Here is a 23,884-nt window from a genome sequence, read left to right on the forward strand (position 1 = left end):
ACAGCAGGCGACCAGAGGGTCACTTTGCAATTCAGACATCTGAACTGCCAGAGTGGTCGCTCTCAAACACAAACCCAGCCCTGATCCTTTCCTGCAAGTAAGACCCTCGGGTGGCCTCTGGAGGCTGGTCCATCCTGCTGCCTCATTTATAGATCGGATCGCCCCAGCCCGGGGCCTCTGTGTTCTGCTTTGCCGGTGAGCTTCTAAGTTGTGTCCGCCTCTTTGTGACCCCATGGACTATAGCCTTCCAGGCTCCTCTGTCTATGGGACTACCCAGGCAAGAATTCTGGAGTGGGTTGCCATTTCCTTCTCCAGGGGATCTTCCTGACCCAGGGATCGAACCCACGTCTCCTGCACTGGCAAGCAGATTCTTTACCACTGAGCCACCGGGGAAGCCAGGGGTGGTTACAGGTCCCGCCCCCTGACTCAGGGCCTCGGCCACTGCCTCCCACCTGCCCCTGACCTGCTCGCTGGCAGATTGCCGCATTCTCTGTGGGGCCTTGCTTTCCCCTCCTCCTAAGTCCACACTCATTGGATTGATGAGTCACTTGTGGGAGCGTCGGGCGTGGAGTACTTTGGGGACGCTTTTTCCTGTATTGGTTTTTCTTTGTTAGGCTGAGCCCCAGAGAAGCAGAGACCTTGGCTCATTCATCTTTGCCTTCGCTCTGAGGCCCTGTTCCACACCTTACTAACATGGTGACCGTGGCACATTCCTTCATCTCTCTGATCCTCAGTTTCTTCGTCAGTAAAAGTGGAGGTGACGGGAGTACCCTTGCAGGACGGCTGAAAGGTTTAAATAACGAAGTGCTCGTGACATGTAGTACCTGAGTACCTATTAAAGATGTAGTGCATTTCGGATCGTAACACCATTTTTGTTGTCAGCATCCTCCTCCTTTGCGAGTGTTAAGCTTACTGCCATAGCATAAGCTCCAGAAAGGGAGGGGGTGGATGGGTGGGTGGGCGAGGGTGAGGGAGGGGGGGAGGAAAGAAAGGAAGGCGGGAAAGAAGTGCAGCCAGAAGTGGAAACTCACTGTGGCGCTGGTGACCTAAACTTTGATTTTAAGGCACCAGTTCTTAGCCGTTTGAAGGTCTTGCCTTGGTACCTCCTTGGGTGGTATGGAGGTTGTATGTTAGAACATCCTGGGAAACAAATTGTAAAGTAATTTTGCGTGATAGTTATTTCAGGTACAGAAAATACAGCTGCCCTTCTAACCAGGTGTGGGCTTGAGCCGCATGGCCAAGCTGTTCTCAGACCCGTACAAGCAGGGACACAGGAAACTCGTGATGTTAAGGAAACTCGTGATGTTAAGGTTAATGTCTGGTGCCTCTCGGAGAACTCTTGGATTATGTAAGACTCATAAAAAAAAAAAAAGTGTCACAGTGTCTGTGGTTGGTTTAAAATTGTATTTTCCAGCTTGGCTGGCGAATCCAGCTCGGTGTTCCTCCTGATACCTTCTGACCACGCCTTTTGGCACATTGGAACACTCCTCTCACATAACTGACATGTTGGGAAGCTTTGTTTAAACCACACTGAAATTGCATTTTAATAACCAGGGACCGTCTTTCTCCCTTCTCCCTCTCACCCCCAGTAAATTGTTGAGAAGCTAGTTCTTGTCAGCCTAAAACCTTGAATATACGTTTGCAATACATCACCCGCGCTCCACTGTGGCGGCCACCTGAGAATCCCCGAGGAAGATTATATTTTTAGTTGATCCGCCTGTCACTTCACTCTGCTCTTAATATTGTGAGTCACTGGTTTTCTTCACTTTGTGAGAAAGCCCTCAATATCTCGTCATCCTGAAAAATACACACGGAGCCTCTCAATTAGCGGCGAGTTCTTCAGTCTCCCTTCTAGGCTTCAAATGTTGTTACCGTGCAGTCACCGACTCATAATCAAACAGGTATTTGAGCTGACATTAAGGAGTAGTTGATAACCAGAAACTGAACGGAGAAGAAGGTGGTCTCAGAGGTACCGGTAGTGGGTACAAGAAGTGCAAGTCCACCAATGATAGAGGTTTGGGAGGTGGACCTTGGCAGAATGTGTCTGCCTAAAAGCACAACAGTGCCTAGATGTCTCAGATCAGCAGACTCCAAGAGCATGCCCCTGTGTTCCCAGAATGGCTGTATGTGGGACGAGGTGGAATCCGGTAATCCCCTGCATAGAGGTCAGAGTATTTAACCAGTCTTAAATTCTCATATGCTAGGTTGCTTCTATATATTGTCGCTGTTGGAACTCTGAAGCTTGCCTGCATGAGCTTCTTTTGGGATCTCTTGTTTTCTTAAGATCAGTTCTTGGAAGAGCAGCACCCGGGTCAAAGCACATGAGTATCTTTGAATACCACTGGTCTGTGACATCAGGTTACCCTCCAGAAAAGTGACATGTAATTCTCATCTCTTGGTCAGACTGTAGGCAACGCCGTTAAGACCCAAAGTATTATTTGTAAAGCTTGCATCTATTTAATTGCAGTCAAAATGTTTTAAAATGTATAATATCTCTATTAGTCAGGGAAGTTCTTTTTTCAGTTGCTTTGTCCTGTCACCTGAGCCCATCACAGCCACGGAGAGGAGAATCCACTTCTTGGTGGGTGATTGGCGTGGAAGCGTTGTGTTGCTCTGAGTAGCTGAGCAGTGTGCGGGGGCTGAGCACTGGACTGGGGGTCAGGGGGGCCCCGCCTTTGCCTGGCCATCACTTCCTGGGTCAGTCTGTGTCTTGAGTGGTGGGGCCCTAGGCTCCTCTCTGAGTAGCTGAGCAGTGTGCGGGGGCTGAGCACTGGACTGGGGGTCAGGTGGGTCCCCCCTTTGCCGTGGCCATCACTTCCTGGGTCAGTCTATGTCTTGAGTGGTGGGGCCCTAGGCTCCTCTCTTGAGTAGCTGAGCAGTGTGCGGGGGCTGAGCACTGGACTGGGGGTCAGGCGGGCCCCCCCTTTGCCATGGCCATCACTTCCTGGGTCAGTCTGTGTCTTGAGTGGTGGGGCCCTAGGCTCCTCTCGGGTCTTTTCAGTAGCAGAACCACTGCTGCAGCCCGTGACTCTCCTAGTCTTTCTGGAACTTCTGTTACTCTGTTCTGATGCAGGAAGCAGGACCTTTGTGGTGCCTCCTCCCCCGTATAGGGGAAGACTTCACATTAATCTTAGCCAAGACCTCCCTATGACCTTTAAAGACCTGGGCACCAAAGAGATTTCAGTCCTGGGCTCCTCAGGCCCGTCTGCGCTCAGGTGTCTCAGACCAAGCTGACGTTCCTTTCCCCTCACCCTGTGGGCGGGTTTTCCAAGCTCAGAGGCGTGCTGCATCAGGTCCACTTCTGATTCCTTTAAAGCTCGTCCTCCCCAGTCCTGCTGGAAGCATGGGCTTGCTATTCAGTAGCCCCTGGGCCAGCCAGTGGCTTCCTGTCTTGCCTTTCACGTGGCATAGTTCTTGATGCAGTCACATTGGCCTTCTGTTTCGTTTTAACGTACTGCAGTCCACGGGGTCACAAAGAGTCGGACACGACTGAGCGACTGAACTCAACTCAGCTGTCTCTATGAATTTTTTTTTTTAGGCAGATGTTAAAGCTACTCCTTATTGCTATTTTGTGGGTATTTCTTTTGGTATTCTATATAAATGTTATTTTATACAAGTTCTGTGGCCACCAAGATGGTGCATGCCTCTTGTAGAATATTAGCGGAAAAGAAGGATGAGCATAAAAAGAACATGAAAATTGTACATTTTCCTGGCCCTCCATTAGTTTGTCTTTATTTCTTGAAATCTTTTTCCCCGGGAGATTTTCAAGTACACACAAAAAGAGAAGAGGTAAGATGGACCTTCCCAAGTCTTTCACCATCTTCTGTAAATAATCAGCATACGGTTAGTTTTGTCAGTCTATAGCCCCTTCTTCCTGGATTAGTTTGATGCAAATCTAAGATGACATAAACATCCACGAATACGCTATGACTGCCCTTCTATTATCACCACTGTCCATATTTTAGAATATTACCTTCTGTTTTTTTTTTTAACTTCCAGTAGAATTATAGGCATTCTATATGAGAAACATTAAACATGCATGTGTATAAATCTATATTTTAAATATTTTTGAAAAAATGTCTCATTCCCCAAGGTTTTCCATGGTCATTTAGTGGAAATAGTAAATTAGCAAAATAATACCTTAGGTTAGAGAAAGTATAGTGAATAATATGTCAAGGAATGAAACAGATTTTTTAAAAATTTCCACCTAATCTTTTAACAAATGGCTAAAATTCACATGGTGAGAAATAAATTCAACTTGACATGGTAAAATTCTAATAATAGGCTGAAATAATGTCACAGACTAAAACCACATAGCTTTGTGTAACCTAGCAATTGTCTGAAAAAAAAAAAAAAAACGCACCCTTATTTTCTCTGGACTGACTCTGTCTAGCTTGAGTCCCAGTTTCCATCCATGAGGGACTTGTAGGAAAGAGGTGGACGGGCTGGGGTCTGTGAACCACAGCTGCCCCTATTGGGGGAGGAGGAAGAAGCCAGAGGTCACCTAAGTCACCCTGAGAACGTAGAGCAATCTTCTCAGAGCTCAGGGAGCTGGCTTTATTTTTAATTTATGTTTAATTTACACACTTCATGCTGCTTTGAAGTATACAGGCCAGTGGTTTTCAGTATATTCCCATTCGAAAAGAAACCTCATCCCCGGACCGTTGAACGTCATTCCCCTTCCTTCCTCCCGCCCAACCCCCTCCAGCCTTTGACGGCCACTCCTCTGCCCGTCTCTCCCACTTGGCCTGTTCTGCAGATTTCATATGAAGGAATCCCAGTGTGTTGTGTTCCATGACTGTCTTCTTCCAGTCAGTATTGGTCAGTCTTCCGTCTTCACGGCTGAGTAGTACTCCACCATATGGGGGGACCACACTCCGTTCATCAGTGGATGGTCGTTTGGGTTACGCCCACTTTCTGGCTGCTGTCAGTGATGTTACTGTGAACCTTATTCTTCATTCTGAACCCTCCGCCCCCCAGGAAGATCCTGTGATACTCGGAGGCTGAAGGTGTCCGAAGGTAGGCTGGCGGGGACAGTGAGACCTCTCTTTGGGGAAGAGAATTCCTCCCAAGACCCTTTCTGAGCCCCTCTTGAATGCGTGTCCCCTGGGACATGCCCAGTGGTCTGGTAATCACTAAGGAAGCAGATCTCCTGGGGAGAAGTTTCCTAGAGCACACCTTCATGGCCAACAAGAGGCTGAGTAACCCTTGTCTGGTTTAAGAAGAGGGCATTAGCACAGAGTGACAGGCCAGATCCAACTTGGGCTCAATTATTTCGTAAAGCTCTTTGTTGATTTGACCTCCCGCGACCCAGGGAATAATTCTAACCAATCAGAGCTGGCTCCCCTTTGGCACCAGAGTCCACTTGCTGTACAGCCGATGACAGAGGGGGCCACACAGCTACCCCGTCTGAATTAATCCTCGACTCTGGGCTGCTGGTGCTGTTCCCTGGCAAGGTTGTATTTCTTCATTAGCTGCTCCCAGGGCCCAGGGAGTCCCAGAGGGTGTCAGAGTACATTAATTTTTATCATAACATGGAATCTTTCAGGTCTGAATGGCAGCACACGGCTGTCAGGGGCTTTCTGCACTCTGTTACAGCTCCATATATCTCTAGGCAAAACAGAGGAAAGAGCCCTCATTGGCATGGAGATGTACAAAATGCATGAGGCGTTTTCATTGTTTGAGTGACTTGACCACGTGCTGCAGCACACTCCCCAGGTAATTTTTTCTTTTTTTCCTTTTGTCCATGTAAGCCCACCTCTGCCACCCCATATCACTTCCTTCCTTCACTGTAACTGCAGAAGGTATTTTTAAAATAAGCGGTCTGCATAATGGTAATGAAATCATCACCTGGTACCTGGAGCTCTTCTATAAATACATAAGAGATGAATATTCCCATGATTTTTTTTTTTATCAGCAGAATATATGCCTCCACAATATTGTAGAAGTCTGTAAATAATGACTTTGTAATGCTCGATATGGCGTTCATGTCCGTAAAACATAATTTAAATTTGAAGGAATGCTAATGCATTTCCAGAAAGGCTAGTTACTTCTGTGTTGCCTTTGTTTTCCCCACTTATCAGCTGAGTAGAATTCTTAGAGGGATGTATCTGACTTGGAGAGGAAGCCCAGTGGTTAGTTTACTAGTGAACGTGAAAGTCGCTCAGTTGTGTTCAGCTGTTTGTGGCCCCATGGACTGTACTGTCCATGGAATTAATTCTCCAGGCCAGAATACTAGAGCCGGTAAGCCTTTCCCTTCTCCTGGGGATCTTTTCAACCCAAGGATCGAACCCAGGTCCTCCGTATTGCAGGCTGATTCTTTGCCGGCTGACCTACCAAAGAGGTGCTGTCAACAAATGCCAGGACCCCCTCTGCATGAGCGGACGCTGTGTGCTGTGGCGGTAAGGACCCTCCCACAGAGAAGGCGTAGAGGAGACAGTGTTCTCAGCTGTAAGAGTCAGTCAGTCCTCCATTGGCATAACATGTGACTTACTGCCGGCTCTTACCCTTCCCTCAGTTTCCTGGATAGTTCTGATTTCTTAGGGACAGGTGTCATTTAATAACCCCCACTGCTGGGCAGCCTTGTTGCATGTGAGCTCTGTGAGCTACAGAGCAGAGTTTATTGAAATTCATGTTGCTCTGCTTATATGGGAGATTGTTGTTGTTCGGTCACTCAGTCGTGTCCGACTCTCTGCGACCCTGGGGACCGGAGCACGCCAGGCCTCCCTGTCCCTCTCCATCCACCGGAGCTCGCTCAGACTCGTGTCCACTGAGTCGGTGATGGCCGTATCTCAGATGGACAATCCTGTATTTATCTTAACACATAACAAAGTTTAAAAGCCCAAACCAGAGAAGCAACTGACTTAGCTGGTATTTTTGCAATGTATAAGCCTGAGAAATACAGATGAGTTGGTTTACCGTGTATTAAAAAAATAGTACATGCAAGTGTTCCATAAATTGGAGAAGAATTAGGAAAGTGGCGCATAAATGATTGTGTCGTGGATTATGCTGATAAAGAGACTCTTTGGGTTTGAAAAAAAAGACACAGTACTGACTACATGCATTCAGTGCTTTAAAAACCAAGTGACAGTGAGCTTAATACGTGTGAGCGAAGGTGCGGAGAGCTCTCACGGTGATACCTGCTTTTGAAGGATTCTGCAATTCAGGAACCTTCCGGTATGTCAGGCATGGTACTGAGTGTTGCAGTACAGGGGTGATCAAATGCCGGCTCAGCCCTTCAGGAGTTTCTAGTCTGTGTGGTGACTTTTTCCATGTTGTGTATGAGAAACTATGGGTCATACAGGGAAACGACCTCAAAATAATGCCTCCCCTTAAAGACTTCAATATAAAAACATGACGGCATAAACTCCTAGAAGAGGCCATAGGCAAAACATTCTCTGGTATAAATTGTAGCAGTGTTTTCTTAGGTCAGTTTCCCAGGGCAATAGAGAGAAAAGTAGAAATAAACAAATTGAATTAAGTGCCATTCTGCTAAGTCACTTCAGTCGTGTCCGACTCTGTGCGACCTCATAGATGGCAGCCCACCAGGCTTCCTGGAATTCTCCAGCCAAGAACACTGGAGTGGGTTGCCATTGCCTTCTCCAATGCATGAAAAGTGCAAAGTGAAAGTGAAGTCGCTCAGTCATGTCCGACTCTTAGCGACCCCACGGATTGCAGCCTTCCAGTCTCCTCCATCCATGGGATTTTCTAGGCAAGAGTACTTGGTGGTATAATTATCCAATTGATGCTTTTTTTTTTTTTCCTAGAAAGCCCTCTCTGAAGAGACTGTGGGGCTTCCCCTATGGCTCAAGAGTAAAAAATCCGCCTGCAATGCAGGAAACACAGAAGGTTCTGTCCCTGGATTGGGAGGGGATCCCCTGGAGAAGGAAATGGAAACCCACTCCAGTACTCTTGCCTAGGAAATCCCACAGACAGAGGACCCTGACGGTGTATAGTCCTTGGGGTCGCAGAGAGTCAGACGCAGCTGAGCAGAGCAGTGTGTGTATCCCTGTTGTACGTCTCTCCCCCCACTTCAGAATCAGTGAGGGTGAAAGTGTGCTCCTGGGATTGCATGGGTGAAGATGGGAAAATATATTCAAGATAATGAAAAGGAGGCAGAAACTTAAGGAAGCAACAAAAACAAGAGTGTTGCCATTTCCTGTTAAGTGTGTGTACTGATGTTCTGGAATTCACTGTAAGAAGTTGTAAATGGTGCATAAAATGAAAAATTCCTGATGATCCCTGCGGAAGCATCCTGCCACCCACCGGCTCTTTTCCTGCTGATTGGTTCAGATTATTTCCTCTTTTCCCACTTAAAAAAGTGTGGCTCGGTTATCTTGACAGCAGAATCCACTCTGGGTTAATTATTTTAATATTTGATGATGCCCTTCACTGTCTTGAAGCATGCAAATCTTTTAACATTTAGCAGCGCAGCAGCTAGATGGTCACTGACTACCTGAGCTGATGCTGAGTTCATATGTTTATATTTCTCTTATTTTACTTACTTTATTTCCATTCATATTTATTCTGGGTCTTGTCTCCCAGAGATATTGAGTAAGGGCATAGGAAACGATATATAGGTATTTTCTAAATGTAGAGACAACTGTACAGATATTTCATGTCTCTACATTATTGTTGGATGTTACATCCCCAAAGTGTAGCCCAAGGTCCAGAAAACAGGCAGCTGGAAAAAAAAAAAAAATAGCCTGTTTCAGGTACCCTCTTTCTCATGGCTGGTGCTGGGCATTTTACGTTTTTTGCTAATTCTCACAGCTATCAAGCAAGGTAAGTATTATTTTTTAAAAGTGAAGTTGCTCAGTTATATCCAACTCTTTGCAACCCCATGGACTGTAACATACCAGGCTCCTGTGTCCATGGGATTTTCCAGGCAAGGGTACTGGAGTTAGTTGCCATTTCCTTCTCCAGAGGATCTTCCCGACCCAGGGATCGAACTCAGGTCTCCCATATTGCAGGCAGACGCTTTAGTGTCTGAGCCACCAGGGAAGCCTTTATTTTTTAAAGAAATATCGTTTATTTGGTTGTACCGGGTCTTAGTTGTACCATGTGGGGTATTTCATTACAATATACAGGCTAGTTGCAGCGTGTGGGATCTGGTTCCCTGACCAGGGATTGAACCCGTGCCCCCAGCGTTGGGAGTGGGGCGTCCTAGCCATTGGACCACCAGCGAAGTCCTTATCATTTCCTTTTATTTCCTCGTGCATTTGAGAAGCTAATGATATATATATATATATTTTCTAGTGCATTCCAGTAAATAAACATTTTTAAGAGTTTGCTGTGTTCCACCTGAAATCATTCTGAATTTTACTAGGGGCACGAACGCCACAGTTTGGGCAGTTGAGGTCTTGGCAGGTCTCTTGATGAAGACTGAGGCACCTTCCCTGGGTTGGTGTAGTTGCACAGAGAACTGCTGTGGTCTCTTTTATGCTGCCATCCGGGAGCTCAAAATAAACCGGCCCTTGTTTCTGAAGCAAGTATCCACCTTGGAATTCTATAGTAATTTCTTTTTTCCTCTTCCTTTTCTGGAAGAAAAGGACAGCTGAACACCAGGTCAAACTGATGAACGGTTACTTTTGGGATTTTGCATCCTCAGGCCTTCTCTCTTGAATTTCAGAGTATTTCCAAATAGTATGAATTCCTGCAGCTCACTGGAGAGATGCCCCAGATGGTGTGCCCTTCTGTTTCAAGGAGGAACTGAAAAGAATTTCCCTTCACATAACGTTCCACTTAGCTCATTCTTCTGCTGTGTCTGAACTGGAGTCCCCCAAAGGCACAGTTGTGTTAACATTCTACGGGGTGTTTATTTAACCTGTGAGAGTCTGCCTCATTTTGGGGGCACGTGTTACAATTCAATTTACAAATCTTCACTGTAACTCAGCCCCGTGATGGCTTCTCTCAGGTTCTTTTCATTTTATTTTTATTTATTTATTATTATTTTTTAGAGGGCTTATTCTCTCTCTCAGGCAGTGCCCTCTGATTCTCTGGGTCTTATCTCTCTTTCTGTTCCCTTTCAGGCCTCTCCAAATTTGATTTCTAACCTGGTCCTGTTCTTGTTGTTGTTTTGGCATCTTTGATATCTTAGTTCCCTGACCAGAGATCAAACCCAGGCCCCCTGTAGTGGAAGTTAGGGCCTCAGCCACTGGACTGCTGCTGAGGTCTCAGGCTCTTCTTAAATGCCCTTCTCATTTCTCAGATTTGGAATTATGTTATCTGAGTCTTAGGTTTCTTGAGACAAAACCAGTTGGGTCTTGTCTCCAAAGTGTAAGTAACTCTCCTTATAAATCAACTAGAGCAAACCCACTTTCCTGTGCTTTCTTCTGCCATCTCTGATGTCATAATCTGTTGTAAAGTGTGGGTGCGTCATGGCTTGTAGACAAAATGGCTTTGGAGAAATGGCATTGATTCAGATGTATGCATTCTGGTGTGTACACCAGGCTTCCTTCTTACCGCATTGCAAGACCCTGAGAACAAAGACCTCCTGGTTGTTGACAGTTGTCTCCAGGAAGAGATAACAGTTGTCCTCACCAATTGTGGCCTCTGGTGGAAAATGTTATGCAATGCAGGAATGGACAAGGCCCAGGCAGAACTGTAGGCCAGGCTTCCTGGGGGATGCTGCCCCTCGGAAGCTGATGTTCCATGTTCTGTGAAATGCCTGGGCTTGGGTTGTTGCCAGTTACTCGTGAGCCTTCCCAAGAGTCGGCACTGTTGAGCCTGGCAGTGGGTGTTCATGGAAGATGCCGATGGGTTCTTGGCCCCCGGTGGTCAGTATGCTTGGGAGCTTGGTTCCTGGGAAGGGCCGTGAAGCCCAGGGCACTTGGGAAGCAAGTGTGCTTGAGTTCGTTAGGCTCACTGGTTTTCTGGTTGTCGCCTCCCAGGTGCTCGGCGCTCTGCAAATGGCCCCAGAGATCCAGAGATAGCTGGGGCCCGAGTGTGCAGCTGGTGTGCACAGGCCACTCACCCCAGGGGTGTGGGCAGAGCCGTGAGGAACACGCAGCACGCTGTGGTTTTCCTCTGCTGTACTGTTTCGGTGTATTTTAGGGAGGCTAAAATTCACCCTTTTGGTTGTGTGGTTCAGTGAATACACACACACACACACACACACACACACAAACACACACATAGTCATGGAGTCACACAGTCAGGATATAGAGCAGTTCATTTACCCTCTCAATTGTCCCTGTGTCCCTGTGAAGTAATTCTCACCCCTTAACACCCAGCCCGTGGCAACCATTGAATTTTTTTATTTTTTTTCTGTCCCTAGAGTTTTGCATTTTCTGGAATGTTATTTAAATTGAAGCATTCCATATTTAGCTCTTTGAGTCTAGCCTCTCTCACATAGCATAATGCATGTATTATCTGTTGCTCTTAAATTACCCCCAAAACTTAGTGACTCCAAACAGCAAATGTTTATTACCGCACTCTATTAGCTTTCTCTTGCTATTGTAATAAATTACCACAAACATATTGGCTGAACAGAAAGCATATCCGGTTGCAGTAATGTATATTCCCACCAACTTTATACAACGTAATGAAAATAGAATAATACTATAAAAATCTGCTAATTCTGAAGGTAGAAAATATCTCCTTTAAATTTTTGCTACTGGTAGAGTTTAACACATTATGTCTCATACTGGTTATCGGTAATCTAGTTTTATGCATTTTTAAAATGTCTTCATCAGTTTCTCGGATTGACTCTTAGAATGTGTTTCATTTGGCCCCAGTATTCATGATGGGTCAAGTCAGAGAGAAGTCGAAGGTATTAGGGCTTCCCTGGTAGCTCACAGTAAGACAGTCCACCCTACAGTGCTGGAGATGTGGTTCAAGCCCTGGCTTGGATGAAGAAATGGCAACCCCCTCCAGTATTCTTGCCTGAAAAATCCCACATGCAAAGGAGCCTGCTAGGCTGTAGTCCATGGGGTCACAAAACAGTCGGACATGACTTAGTGACTAAACAAAAAAAAGCAAAAAAGCGAAAGGTGTTGGCAAGACTCGGTGTGGGCTTTTACGGTGACTAGAGCTAAAGACGACAGAGGCAGAAACAGGAATAGCAGAGGTTGTCTGAGCTCGAGGTCGCTGGAGATCAGACTTGGGACAGGGGTGTTTGCTCACGTGGTTTATTGGGGAATGAGAAGGAGAATGAAGGAAACAGGTTATATATAGGTGGAGACTGACCCAAAGGGAGCTCTGGAGAATGGATCCCAGAATTGGTCGTCTTTGTTAGGAGCACATCTGGGTGTGGGACATGACTTTCCAGGTGTGAGGGCACCCATCCCTCTGGGGTGATTTTCTGAACAAGTCAGTGCTTTTGGCTGCTGGCAATGGGTACAGCGGGGCCCATAAATGAGATCTAGACAGACTATCACACTTCCGCTCCATTGGCAAGAAGGAGGATTGGACAAATACTAATAGTAGCTGAAGGCTCTAGAGTTACTGGCTTCTCCTCGTTTTCATCGTCAGGTGACTGGCTAGAGAGTATCTCCCTCTGGGGAAATAGGGAAGTCAGGAAAGCGGGGAGGACTTGAGAGGAGATGCAGAGCTGAGGATTAGGGTGGGTGGAGGTGAGCTTCCGGAGCTTGGGAGGGACGGCGGCCTGGTGCTGTCGGCGTGAGGCTCACCTTCCTAGAGGTGTTCTTTGGAGTCCCAGCCTGTGTGAAATTGCTGTCAGGACGAGAGTTTAGACTGAATCAAAGGCGGTTGGAGGAGGCAGAAGGTGAGGCAGCGGAGGCATGAGGATGAGGTCCGAGGATACACTGTGTCTTAGACTCTGAGGTGGCCAAGAGGGCCAGAACCAGGGAGGAGCCGGGGCCCTTGCAACAGAGACATCCAGTTTCAACAGAGGGGAGGTCGCTGGGTGTCGGGATCCAGAAGCCATTGCTCCCCAGGCCTCTGTGAGAGATTCTGGGCAGTGGTGGGGCAGAAATCAGTCACCTTGGTGATGAGAGATTCAGACGAGGGAGGAGATTCTGAATGGAGACAAATATTTCAAAACCGTGGTCTCTAAATGGGAAGAGAGAGGCTTCGTGCAACTTGAAAAAGCCCCAATGTCAACTAGACATTTCTTTCTCTCTCCAGCCTTCTCTCTTCCATCTGACTTCCTTTCATTCATTTTCTTAGCCATTTTCTTTCCTGATTTTTCTCCTAATTGTTGGTCTGAGCAATCTATTTAGCTTGATGGGCAGCAAGAATGAGTCAACAGAGAGATTGAAGAGGCCAGAAAGTCAGGGGGTCCTCAGTGAATAACATGCTTGAGGGCTGCACACCTGCAATTAAATAATGTTTAATGTCACTGATTCGTAGGAGGAGAGCAGGAAGAAAATGTGGAGATCAGCTGTCTAAAGCCACTGGGCTCCGACTCCTTTCTGTTTATTGTCAGCATTCACTGCTCCTTCCAGTAGGAAGTCTCGCTTAGGGCTACTCTGGCTAGAAGCCTTGGTCCATGGCCATTCCCATTGATGACAAGCAGCCATGCCCACTGGCACATCTCTGGAACTCCAGCCTGTTTACCACGGGGCAGTACTTCCGTGGTCCAAGGCACGTATTGTCCCTAGAGGATGGGATTGTCACTTTACCAACAGCATGCTTGGAGAATGCCCAGAGAAATGGAGGCGCTTTCCCCATGGGCGTACCCTAACTGTGGACAACAGCCAGCACCCCCTGCGTTGGGAGTTCCAGTTCTGTACACACAGAGGAGAGCCCTTCAGGCTCTCACCCACCCCTTACAGACTGGAGCCCATCAAAGAAGGCAGGAAAAATCAGTCCTTAAAAATGCTGACTAATGGCATCAACTCTGGAATTGAAATGATACTATTTTTGTTTTCATTCTGTCTTTCTAGTTTGAACTTTCCTTTTGATAGTCTGTAAATATTCATCATCTCAGAACCTTTTGAATCGCAGTGGCTTTTAGTCAAAACTGAGCAAAATATGCCATTTGAATAATAAAAACCTCATTAAAGTGAGGTGAAAGGAATTCTTTTCCTTTTGTACAAGCCAATTAAGTGTCTTTACAATTAAAAAAGAATTCTAGCACTTTATAGTTTCATATTCCATAAGCCTGTTTTTAATTAATAGAGGGGACAAGCTTTAGGTACACAGTATGTATTTTGCCTCTGGTGTCATGCAATTAACATTAATGAAGCGTATTTTAAATTTGGTGAAAGAGCAAAGGGTTTCTCAGGTTGTCTGTGGGCCCCTGTGTCCAGACTGAGGTCTTAGGTAGCAAGTTTCTTTGCTTGATGCTGTGTGCTTTTGCTTGAGCCAATGTGCAGGCATGGATAGAGGTAACTACAGGAGGTGTTGTTATTGAGAAATGTTCTGCCAGCACTCCAAATGCCCAGCCTGTCTTAAAGATAAGGAAACTCTGAAAAAAAAAAACAAACAATCAATCAACCGTGAGAGTTTTATTTTTTCTTGTGGCTAAAACAGAAGGGTCTAGAGACAAAGGGAGTGATGACCTTTGAACCTGGCGTCTGCCTTGCAAGATCCTGGGTATTTGCCCGTCACATCTTTGGGTGGGGTGTGTGCCACTGTTCTCATTCAGCACACAAGTGCAGTGACTTGACTGAGCTAGAATTTCTCACAGCACTTCCCTGTAGCCATTCTAGGGAGCTTATCTAATAAAGAAAGTATTGCGTAGTATTCTTGAAGTCAGATGGTTTTTTTAAATTTCGTCTTGTTATATGTTATATTTCATTCTCGCTCACTCATGTGCATCTTTATTTATTTTACCTGTTTCTGATACTTCATCTGGCCATAGGAAATCTGCTTCTAATCACGTTTTTCCTGACCATAAATGGAGATAATAACACATGTCATCTAAGGTTCTTATGTACAGAAAGCTCTTAGTAAGTGCTTAACCCATATTTGACATTCAAAAAAAAAAAAAAAAAAACAGCAACTCTGAAAAAGTAGACCAAATATTTGAGATGCAGCCTGAAAGGAGCACATATTTAAATCATATATTCACTTCTCCCTTTCACCCTTTGTCCCAAGATTTTTTTCTAGTGTACATGGCTTTATTTAAAAGCGTGGGTTATCCTGGCTACAGATGAGGAAGTTCTACTTTGAGTTGAAATGGATGTGCTGAATGTTGTAGGTAGACCAGATGCCTCAAAGCATTTTTGCCCACCTCTTCAAAGAGTAATTGGGCTTCCCTGGTGGCTCAGCTGGTAAAGAATCCACCTGCAATGCAGGAGACCTGGGTTTGATCCCTGGGTTGGGAAGTTGCCCTGGAGAAGGGAACGGCTACCCACACCAGTATCCTGGCCTGGAGAATTCCGTGGTGTGTACAGTCCGTGGGGTCGCCAAGAGTTGGATATGAATGAGCGACTTTGACTTTTACTTAAGAGCAATTGGGCTGTTGAGGGGCTGTGAATGGACAACTGTAGTGGGCATCATATGAGAAAAACAGATGATTTCCTATCAAACACCTATGATCTCAACCGTATCACCACATTGAGATTTTCTGTAGGTGATAAGTTGGAAATAGATCAGACAACAGAGAAAAATAAACAATTTCCCTATGAGATGTCCATAGCTCAGTGATAATAAGGTTTGCATGAATACCTTTTTTTAAGAAAAGATCTAAATGATTATAAATATACTCATGGAGTAGAAGACAGTATTGTTAAGATGTACATAATCCTTAAATTCACCTACTAATAATAATGCAAATTCTGTCAACATTGCAGCTGAAACTTTTGTAGAAATTGAAAAGCCAATCCTAAAACTTTATACATGCCTGTAAAGGACCCTGAATAGCCAATGCAAGCTTCAAAAAGAACAAAGTTGGAGGCCTCCTATTTCCCACTCTTAAAATTTACTGCAGAGCTTCAATAATGAAGACTGTGTGGTCCTAGCATAAGCATACAGTTAATAGGATAGAGTCAAGAGTCCGTAAATACACTCTTACAGGTGGTCAGTTGGTTATCAGCAAGAATGCCAAGACAGTTCAGTGGGGGAAAGAATAGTCTTTTCAACAAATGATCTTAGAATAATTGGATGTTCACATGCCACAGAATGAAGTTAGATTGCTCATGTTCACTATTTATACAAATTAGCTCAAATGGGTCATAGACCTAAATGTGAGAGCTAAAACTGTATAAACCACTTAGAAGAAAGATAGTATATTTTTGTGATGTTGGGTTAGGCAGTGGTTTCTTAGAAATAAGCCCAAAAGCACAAGTGACCCCCCCCCAAATGTATATATATATAAATTGTGTTTCATCAAAATTTAAAACTTTTGTGTTGTCAGTGATACCATCAGGAAAGTGAAAAGACCACGTAGAGAATGAGACAGAAATTTTGCAAATTGTCTGATAACAGACTCTTATCCAAAATATATAAAGAACTTTTATAAATCAATAAGATAATTACCTCCATTAAAAATTGGCTCAGCACCTAAATAGACAATAGATGTTTCTCCAAAAGTATAAATTGCCAATAAATACATAAAAACATGTTTAGCATCATCAGCCTTTAGAGAAATGCAAATAAAAATACACTGAGGCACCACTTTATACTCACTGAGGTGGCTATAAAAAAAATAGATAATGACACATATTGGCAAGAATGTGGAGAAACTGGGATCACAATGTATTGCAGGTAGAAATGTAAAACGGTGCAGCCACTCTTTGGAAAACAATCCCACAATCCCTCAAGAAGTTAAGCATAGAATTAACCATGTGACCCGGCAGTTCCGTGTCTACACATATGCTCAAGAGAAATAAAAAACATATATTTCCACAATAGCTTGTAAATGACTGTTCATAGCAGTAATATTCAAAGTAGCAAAAAAATGGAGAAAACTGGAATGTCCATCAGCTGGCAGATAGTTCAGTGAAAGTGTGATATATCCATGCAGTATAGGTTTTGGCCATAGAAAGCAATGAAGAGCTGATAACCTGCGACAACATGGATGAAGCTTGGAAATGTTATGTGTAATGAGGAACGTCAGCCACAGAAGACCACGCACTGTGTGATTCCATTTATATGAAACTCCCAGAACAGACAGATCTATCAGATAGCAAGCAGATTAATGGTGTCTTGGGGGTGGGAGTGGTTAGTGACTATTAATGGATATGGGGTTGCTTTTTGGGGATATGAAACCATTGTAAAATTAACATGTGATGATGCATGCACAAATTGTGAATATATTAAAAACGATTGAGTTGCACACTTTCAGAAGGCTAAATTGTATGCCTTGTGAATTGAATTGCATCTCAGTAATTTTTTAAAGAAATCCATGCATATTAAGAAAATTTGGACAATAACAAAAACCATAAAAATAGGAGGTAAGCAGTCTAATGATATCCTACACGTGCAGAGCTAACATTTTTCTGTACTTCCTGTTTTGCTGTCTGAATGTATGAAAATCTTTTTTTATGATGGGGGAGGGACGGATATGCATCAGACATATAACATTAATTTCCTTCCTTTTCAGTTGACTTGAGAAGTTTGGGAATGTCTGACTTAATCATTGCTGATTAATCTCTGCTGTTGAATTTTAAGTTGTTTCTAGTTCATACACAATTTAATAATTCTACCTCATATATTTATAATTATTACCCACCCTTGAGGATGAATCTTGGAAACTGTACTAGTTTGCTGCTGCTGCTGCTAAGTCACTTCAGTCGTGTCTGACTCTGTGCAGCCCCATAGACGGCAGCCCACCAGGCTCCGCCGTCCCTGGGATTCTCCAGGCAAGAACACTGGAGTGGGCTGCCATTTCCTTCTCCAATGCAGGAAAGTGAAAAGTGAAAGTGAAGTCACCCCGTCGTGTCCGGCTCCTAGCGACCCCATAGACTGCAGCCCACCAGGCTCCTCCGTCCATGGGATTTTCCAGGCAGGAGGACTGGAGTGGGGTGCCATCGCCTTCTCCTAGGGCTGCTGTAACAAATTACTGTACACTTGGTGGCTTACGGAAAAGCAGGAATTTAATTTATCCCAGTTCTGGAAGCCTAAAGTCTGAAACCGAGGTGCGTGCGGGGTTGGTCCCTCCTGCCCGCCGCCCACGCCCACGCCCACGCCCACGTCCCCCACTGGCTTTTGTGCCGGTGGGCACTCATCCACCCCCTTGCTTTGGAGATGCATCCTTGTGGCCTCTGTCTTCAGAGTCTCCTCTGTGTGCCTTCTGCCCTTCTCTTCTCTTGTAAGAACACTTGTCAACAGCATTTAGTTTTCCCCTGTTCCTGAGTGATCTCAGCTCAAGATCCTGAACTTAATTAACATTTGTAAAGACCCTTTTCTCCAGTAAGGTCCCATTCGCAGGTTCCTCGTGAACCTATCTTTTGGGTCCACCATTTAATCCAGTACAGGGGCAGTGGCATATGGAGTGGGTAGGGGGTGGCTGTGGGGACCGTCTGCCCGTGTGTGGGCAGAACGGGGGACAGAGTGAAGTAGGTCAGAAACAGCAAGGCAAATATTGTTTATTAACGATGGAATCTAGAAAGATGGTACTGATGAATCGATCTGCAGGGCATAGAGCAGAGACTATGGACACAGCAGGGAAGGAGACGGTGGGACAAACTGAGAGAGTAGCATTGAAGCATGTTCCTCCCCACGTGTGAACTGGATGGTTAATGGGAATTTGCTGTGAAATGCCTGGAGCTCAGCCTTGTGCTCTGTGGGATGAGGTGGGAGCAAGGGGCCATGCGCATAACCTGTGGCTGATTCACGTTGATGTATGGCAGGAACCAGTACAATATTGTCATTATCCTCCAATTAAAAATATATGCATTACAAAAGAAAAAACAGTAATAAAACTACTAAACGTTACTTAGCTTTATATTGTCATCATTCAATGGAAATTCTAAACATTATCAATGATAAAGTATTTTCCTTTAGAGGTATGAGTTGCTATCCTTTGAACACCCCTAATCCCGCCACTCCAATGTATCCCATTGCTTGGAAGTAGGATTACTGGGTGAAGTAATGTAGATATTTCTAGTTTTCATGATATAATGAAAATATTAATACATGATTTAAGTATTTTCAACTTAATATCCATGGCATGGGAATATATAGTCTTACCAGCTTCGTACAAGATAATTTAAATATAAATAAGTCTGGTCATTTAGTAGGTAAAGGAAGCGCAGATTCAAATAGATGGTAGAACCTGTATTCCAGGCAGGGTGACCAGCTCATCCCAGTTTGCCCAGTGTGGTCTCAGTTTTGGCAGTGAACGTCTTGCATGCTGGAACCCTGTGGTCCCCAGCAGCTCAGCACAATCGCCCACTGAGAGTTGAAGCCCTTCCCCAGCAGAACTGTCTCAGATGTGACATTCCAGGGTGTCCCATTTCCAGCTGCCTATAATCTGCAAGATAGTGAAGAATGGTTATTCCCAGGGGGCGGGGAGCATGGATCTCCTTGGTTTCAGAGTGCTTATATCTGCATAAGACTGGGAGGTTTTATTTTTCAGGTCACTTCACGTGCTTGTGTGCAACGCAGCTGTGTTTGGGCTCCCCTGGACCCTCACAAAAGATGGCCTGGAGACCACCTTCCAGGTGAACCACCTGGGCCACTTCTACCTTGTCCAGCTCCTGCAGGACGTCCTGTGCCGCTCAGCCCCTGCCCGGGTCGTCGTGGTCTCCTCGGAGTCCCATAGGTGGGTCAGAATTGGACGTTCTCTTCACAGCACCCTTCCTTTCACCAGCTAATGGTCCCCACCCCAGGCTCTTGGGTTTTTTTTTTAGTTTTTTTAAAATATGTAATTTTATGTATTTTGGGCTGTGCTGGGTGCTTGTTGCTGCGTGGGCTTTTCTCTGGTGGGGAGCTCCTTTCAGTTGCTGTGCCTGGGCTTCTCGTTGCAGCGGCTTCTCTTGTTCGTGGACTCCAAAGCATGCCGGGTTCAGTGTGTGCCTCGTGCGGGCTTCGGTCATTGCGACTCCCAGGCTCTAGAGCACATACTGGAGAGTTGCGATGCTTGGGCTTAGTTGCCCCAAGGCACGTGGGATCTTCCCAGATCAGGGATCCAACCCCTGTCTCCTACATCGGCAGGTGGATTCTGTGCCACTGAGCCACCAGGGAAGCCCTCTGTTTTTGAAGATAATTTTCGTTAGTGCTCCTCCAAAAAGTGTGTACTCAACCTGGCTCCTGAACTTATCAAGGTTTTATTTATTTTTTGTGATGGTGGGCGATTGTTTAGGGGTAGTGTAGACAGCACGGTAGATGGTTTTTATAACTATACTTCAAGCCCCTCATTGATTTTGCTTTGAGATGGAATAATAATTGATCAAATCTGAATGCCTGACCTTTATTGATTTGCCATTCACCAGCCTCACCACCTCACCAAGAAGAATGTGCAGTTATTCCAGCAGCAGAAACAATGCAATTAAAGACCGCGAGATGAAATCCAATTGTTTTATAATGAGAAATTAGGGAACTCAATGCAGACATTAGCCGTGTAATTGTAAAAAGGAAAGGACTGCAGTTAGAGCATATTAGAAATCTGGCCATGCCTCTTTTGGTTAAAATTTCAATTAAAACATCAGATGGCGATTCTTTTCTATTACCATTAGGAGAACGTTCAGTCGACTAGGAAGGCATTTGAAAATTTCCTCGTATTTTCAGCATATTTGTTTCTAGAGTTGGATAAACAACTGGGAGAAGTCCTGGGAGAGGATGACGGAGCTGCCGGCTGAGGCTAGAGTCTAATACACATTATGGAGATTTTCCCGGTGTGGATGGGGGCTTTCACTCCCAGCAGAGTAGCTGGAGAAAAAGAACGTGCCACGGCCTGTTTTTTCCCCCCTTCCTCTTCTCCGACTTAAGTCCTGAGATGTTTTAGTGACCCAGAATGAAGCTTATTTTTTTTAATCATGCTTCCATAAAATGTAACCCCTGGGACTTGGAAGAGAGAGACCAGCCAAGGGTTAGCCTGAACCGTTTATCACTCCCAAACACCGGGGCTTATGGTCGAAGTGACACACTGCAGATAGATTTACTTTTACCGTTTGAAATTTATGACGGCCGAAATGAAAGGAAAATGCCAGTAATAATCCTCCCCCATGTTAAAAGACACGGAACGTCTCATAATGAGGTGGTAACGAAATCTGGACATCCTTATCTTTGCAAATCAGACCAGGTTCCTGGAAGTGGGGTGGCCCTGCTCAGGCATGAGGGGGGAGGCCCCTGTGGGGGCAGGCGATGGGGTGAGAGTGCGGGGATAAACCTGCTAGCCCCCATCTTTCGCCAGATGTGGAGGGCACCCCGGGATGGGTTTAAATGAGTGGGTATTTAATGGGCGAGTCTATGGAATTGTTTAGCGGCCTGCTTCCCTTCTAAGTCTGGGTCCGACATGGTTATTTCATGTGGTCTCTTTGTTCCCCCTTCACTGCAGGGTAATTCATGCTTGCCGTGGAGATCCGAATCTTAATTTCATCTACTGGATGGATCGGGAGGCGGGGCTTAGGCCTCTTGTGTTCACTCCATTTTAGTTTCTAGACCGGGTCTTCCTGCAGTGCGTGTTAGCAGGCCCACTCCTGTCCGGTGCTGGGCACTGGTTTTCTGCTTTCCGACAACCTTGTGCCCATATTAAAGGGTGTTTATACAAAGTGTTAATACCCCCAAGCTTGTCTGTTTATTGCCCATGTGCCATGCCCCAGAGCCAGTGCAAACACTGGGCGCACAGACCTGGGAGAGTACCCACTCACTGCTCAAGGACCCAGAGCCCTAAAACCGTGTCATAAAACGGAAGGGCTGGTGTCTAATTACCTCCATAAACCTTGGCGGAATCTCTTCGTTGGAGTCAAGACCCCCTGTTAGGGGAAAAATAAAGTCCGATGTTTGCAGAAAACGTTATACCAGACTGCCCCAAGGCAAAATATTTATTAGCCTCCCTGAGTTGTCCCTGTATTTTAGTTACTTATCTGGAATCGGAGCAAGTGAGTCGAGTTTCTGCATACCTCAAATCCACCCTATGAAAATGAGAACTTCCTTGCCGTGAAAAATTTTCCAGATACCAATTAAAATAGAATGAAAAGTGAAGTGCTGGCTGAAGGGCGGTAGACAGTTGCAGCTGTGTGGAGTGCCAAGTTGCCGCACACACGCAGCCTTGGATGCAAATTCCGTCCTATTCTTTGAACATGCTCGCTTTTGTCTCCGTAGAATCCAGCCTAATTATGTTACTTGGGTTATTTAAATATCCTCTGTTTAAAAAAATAAAGGAGAAGTATTTAGAGAAATACAAGATAGAGGTCTTCTCCAACAGCAGATGTTAATGTCCAGAGAGCAAGTGTTAACATGTCAGTGTTCCGGAAGGAGGAGAACTCTATTAAGACTTTATTGTTTGGCTTTGTCAATTTTTCAGCTTGAAAACAGGGTAGGCAGCCTTTGCAGACTTGTTTTGCTGCCTCTTGAGCTGAGAGGTGAACGTGGTCATTTTTCAGGAAGCAGGGCCCAGCTCAGAGGAATCAGAAAGCTTGCCCACCCTCCCCCGCTCCCTGGAGGACTGTCAATACAAGCTAATCAGGCCTTAGAAATGAGTGCACTGCTCAGGGGATCAGCAGGGCAGGAACTTGGGCTCTGCTGATGGCAAGCAGAGGGAGCGCTAGTGTTAATAGCCGTGCTTCTCCATCTCGAAAGTTTCCTTCAGCCTGGGTTCGATCTAGCTTCTCATCACGGTGGATTTTGTTTTGTTTTGGCCTCGTTTCTAGGTTGGGGATTAGGAAGGCACACCTACCTTCTCTTAGGAGTTGAATCTAACCCAGTGTTCCCAAGTCTGCATTAGCCTTAAAAAGCCAAAGCGAGGAAGTCACTCTCAACATGAGAAGGTGCTGCCTGCAAATGTTCATGAAAAACATAAAGCATCTGAACCCAGTGGCAAAACTTGCCTTCCGCACAAAGCTCGAACAAAGCTTTTTGTGATGAGGAAAACTTGGCTCTTAATTTAGAATTATGAACCCATGACTGTGGGTTCAATTTTTTAATACTGTATTTAATCCACACCATATGCCGTAGGCAACATGCAAGGAGTTCACTGTCCGTCTCTCGGGAGTTCACAGTCTAGGCCTGGATGCAGGTGGAGAGTGGTCTGTATGGTCAGAACAGAGGCACAGAGTGCCAAGGCAGCTTGACTGGCTTTGCTGGTCATGTTGCAGGGGTGGCAGGCCCTTGAGCAGCAGGAGTACGATGGGCCAGGTCCTGGAAAATGGACACTTCGTTCCCATCTGCTCTGCATGGCTTCTTTCAGTCTGTCCCTCACTGCCACCCAAGGGATCACTGTGATAGCAAGCCAAGGAAGAGTTAGTCAGGGAGAGCTTCCTGGAAGAAGTGACACCTGAGCTGGACACCTGGGCTAAGCAAAGATGCTAAGGAGGGCGATGAGAACGGAGCAGAGAGTGAGTGAAGCGTGCTGTATTCACCCTGTACCTGTTAGATGTTGTCTAAATCCTTGATGTTCTTTTCTTCCCAGAGCATGTAGAACTCTGGGATGTGGCCCGCACCTTTGATCGTTGTACCCTTAACTCAGCAGTCCTTTTGTGTGTGACAGCTCTTCTGTAACACCTTATCACTGTGTTGAAATACAATTCAGAAATAATATAACTTTCCTGCATGCGCATGTTGTAACTCAGTGGACTTACCTACCTGTAATGTAGGGGCTAAATGACTGTGAAGCTAAAAGAGCGTGTGTTCCAGCATGTCAGCGCGCTGGCAGGACTCCAGGGAGGGAGTCTTCCACCAGGATCTTCACACCTGCTGACTACTGGCAGGTGTGTGGCCTTGCGGCTTCCAGCGCCACCAGCCTCAGGTCAAGCCCCACCTCCCCCCTCACCCCCCAGAATCCTGAAGCACACCCCTTCCTCACTCACATAGCTGTGGCGCTCTGCTCTTGGAAGTTCAGTCTGTTAGAACGGTGCATCTGTGCAGAGCA

The 23,884-nt window shown here is 45.6% G+C and overlaps 1 protein-coding gene across 1 annotated transcript in view; it reads left to right on the plus strand.

Annotated features, from left to right (window-relative positions):
* WWOX (WW domain containing oxidoreductase) overlaps positions 1 to 23,884 on the plus strand; it is a 912,592-nt gene that overhangs the window by 239,436 nt on the left and 649,272 nt on the right. Inside the window, exon 7 of the mRNA XM_068992691.1 lies at positions 19,433 to 19,618. Coding sequence (XP_068848792.1) covers positions 19,433 to 19,618 — 186 coding nt within the window. The remainder of the gene's footprint in view (positions 1 to 19,432; positions 19,619 to 23,884) is intronic.

Source organism: Capricornis sumatraensis, chromosome 20 (genome assembly GCF_032405125.1).
Source record: "Capricornis sumatraensis isolate serow.1 chromosome 20, serow.2, whole genome shotgun sequence".
NCBI lineage: Eukaryota > Metazoa > Chordata > Mammalia > Artiodactyla > Bovidae > Capricornis > Capricornis sumatraensis.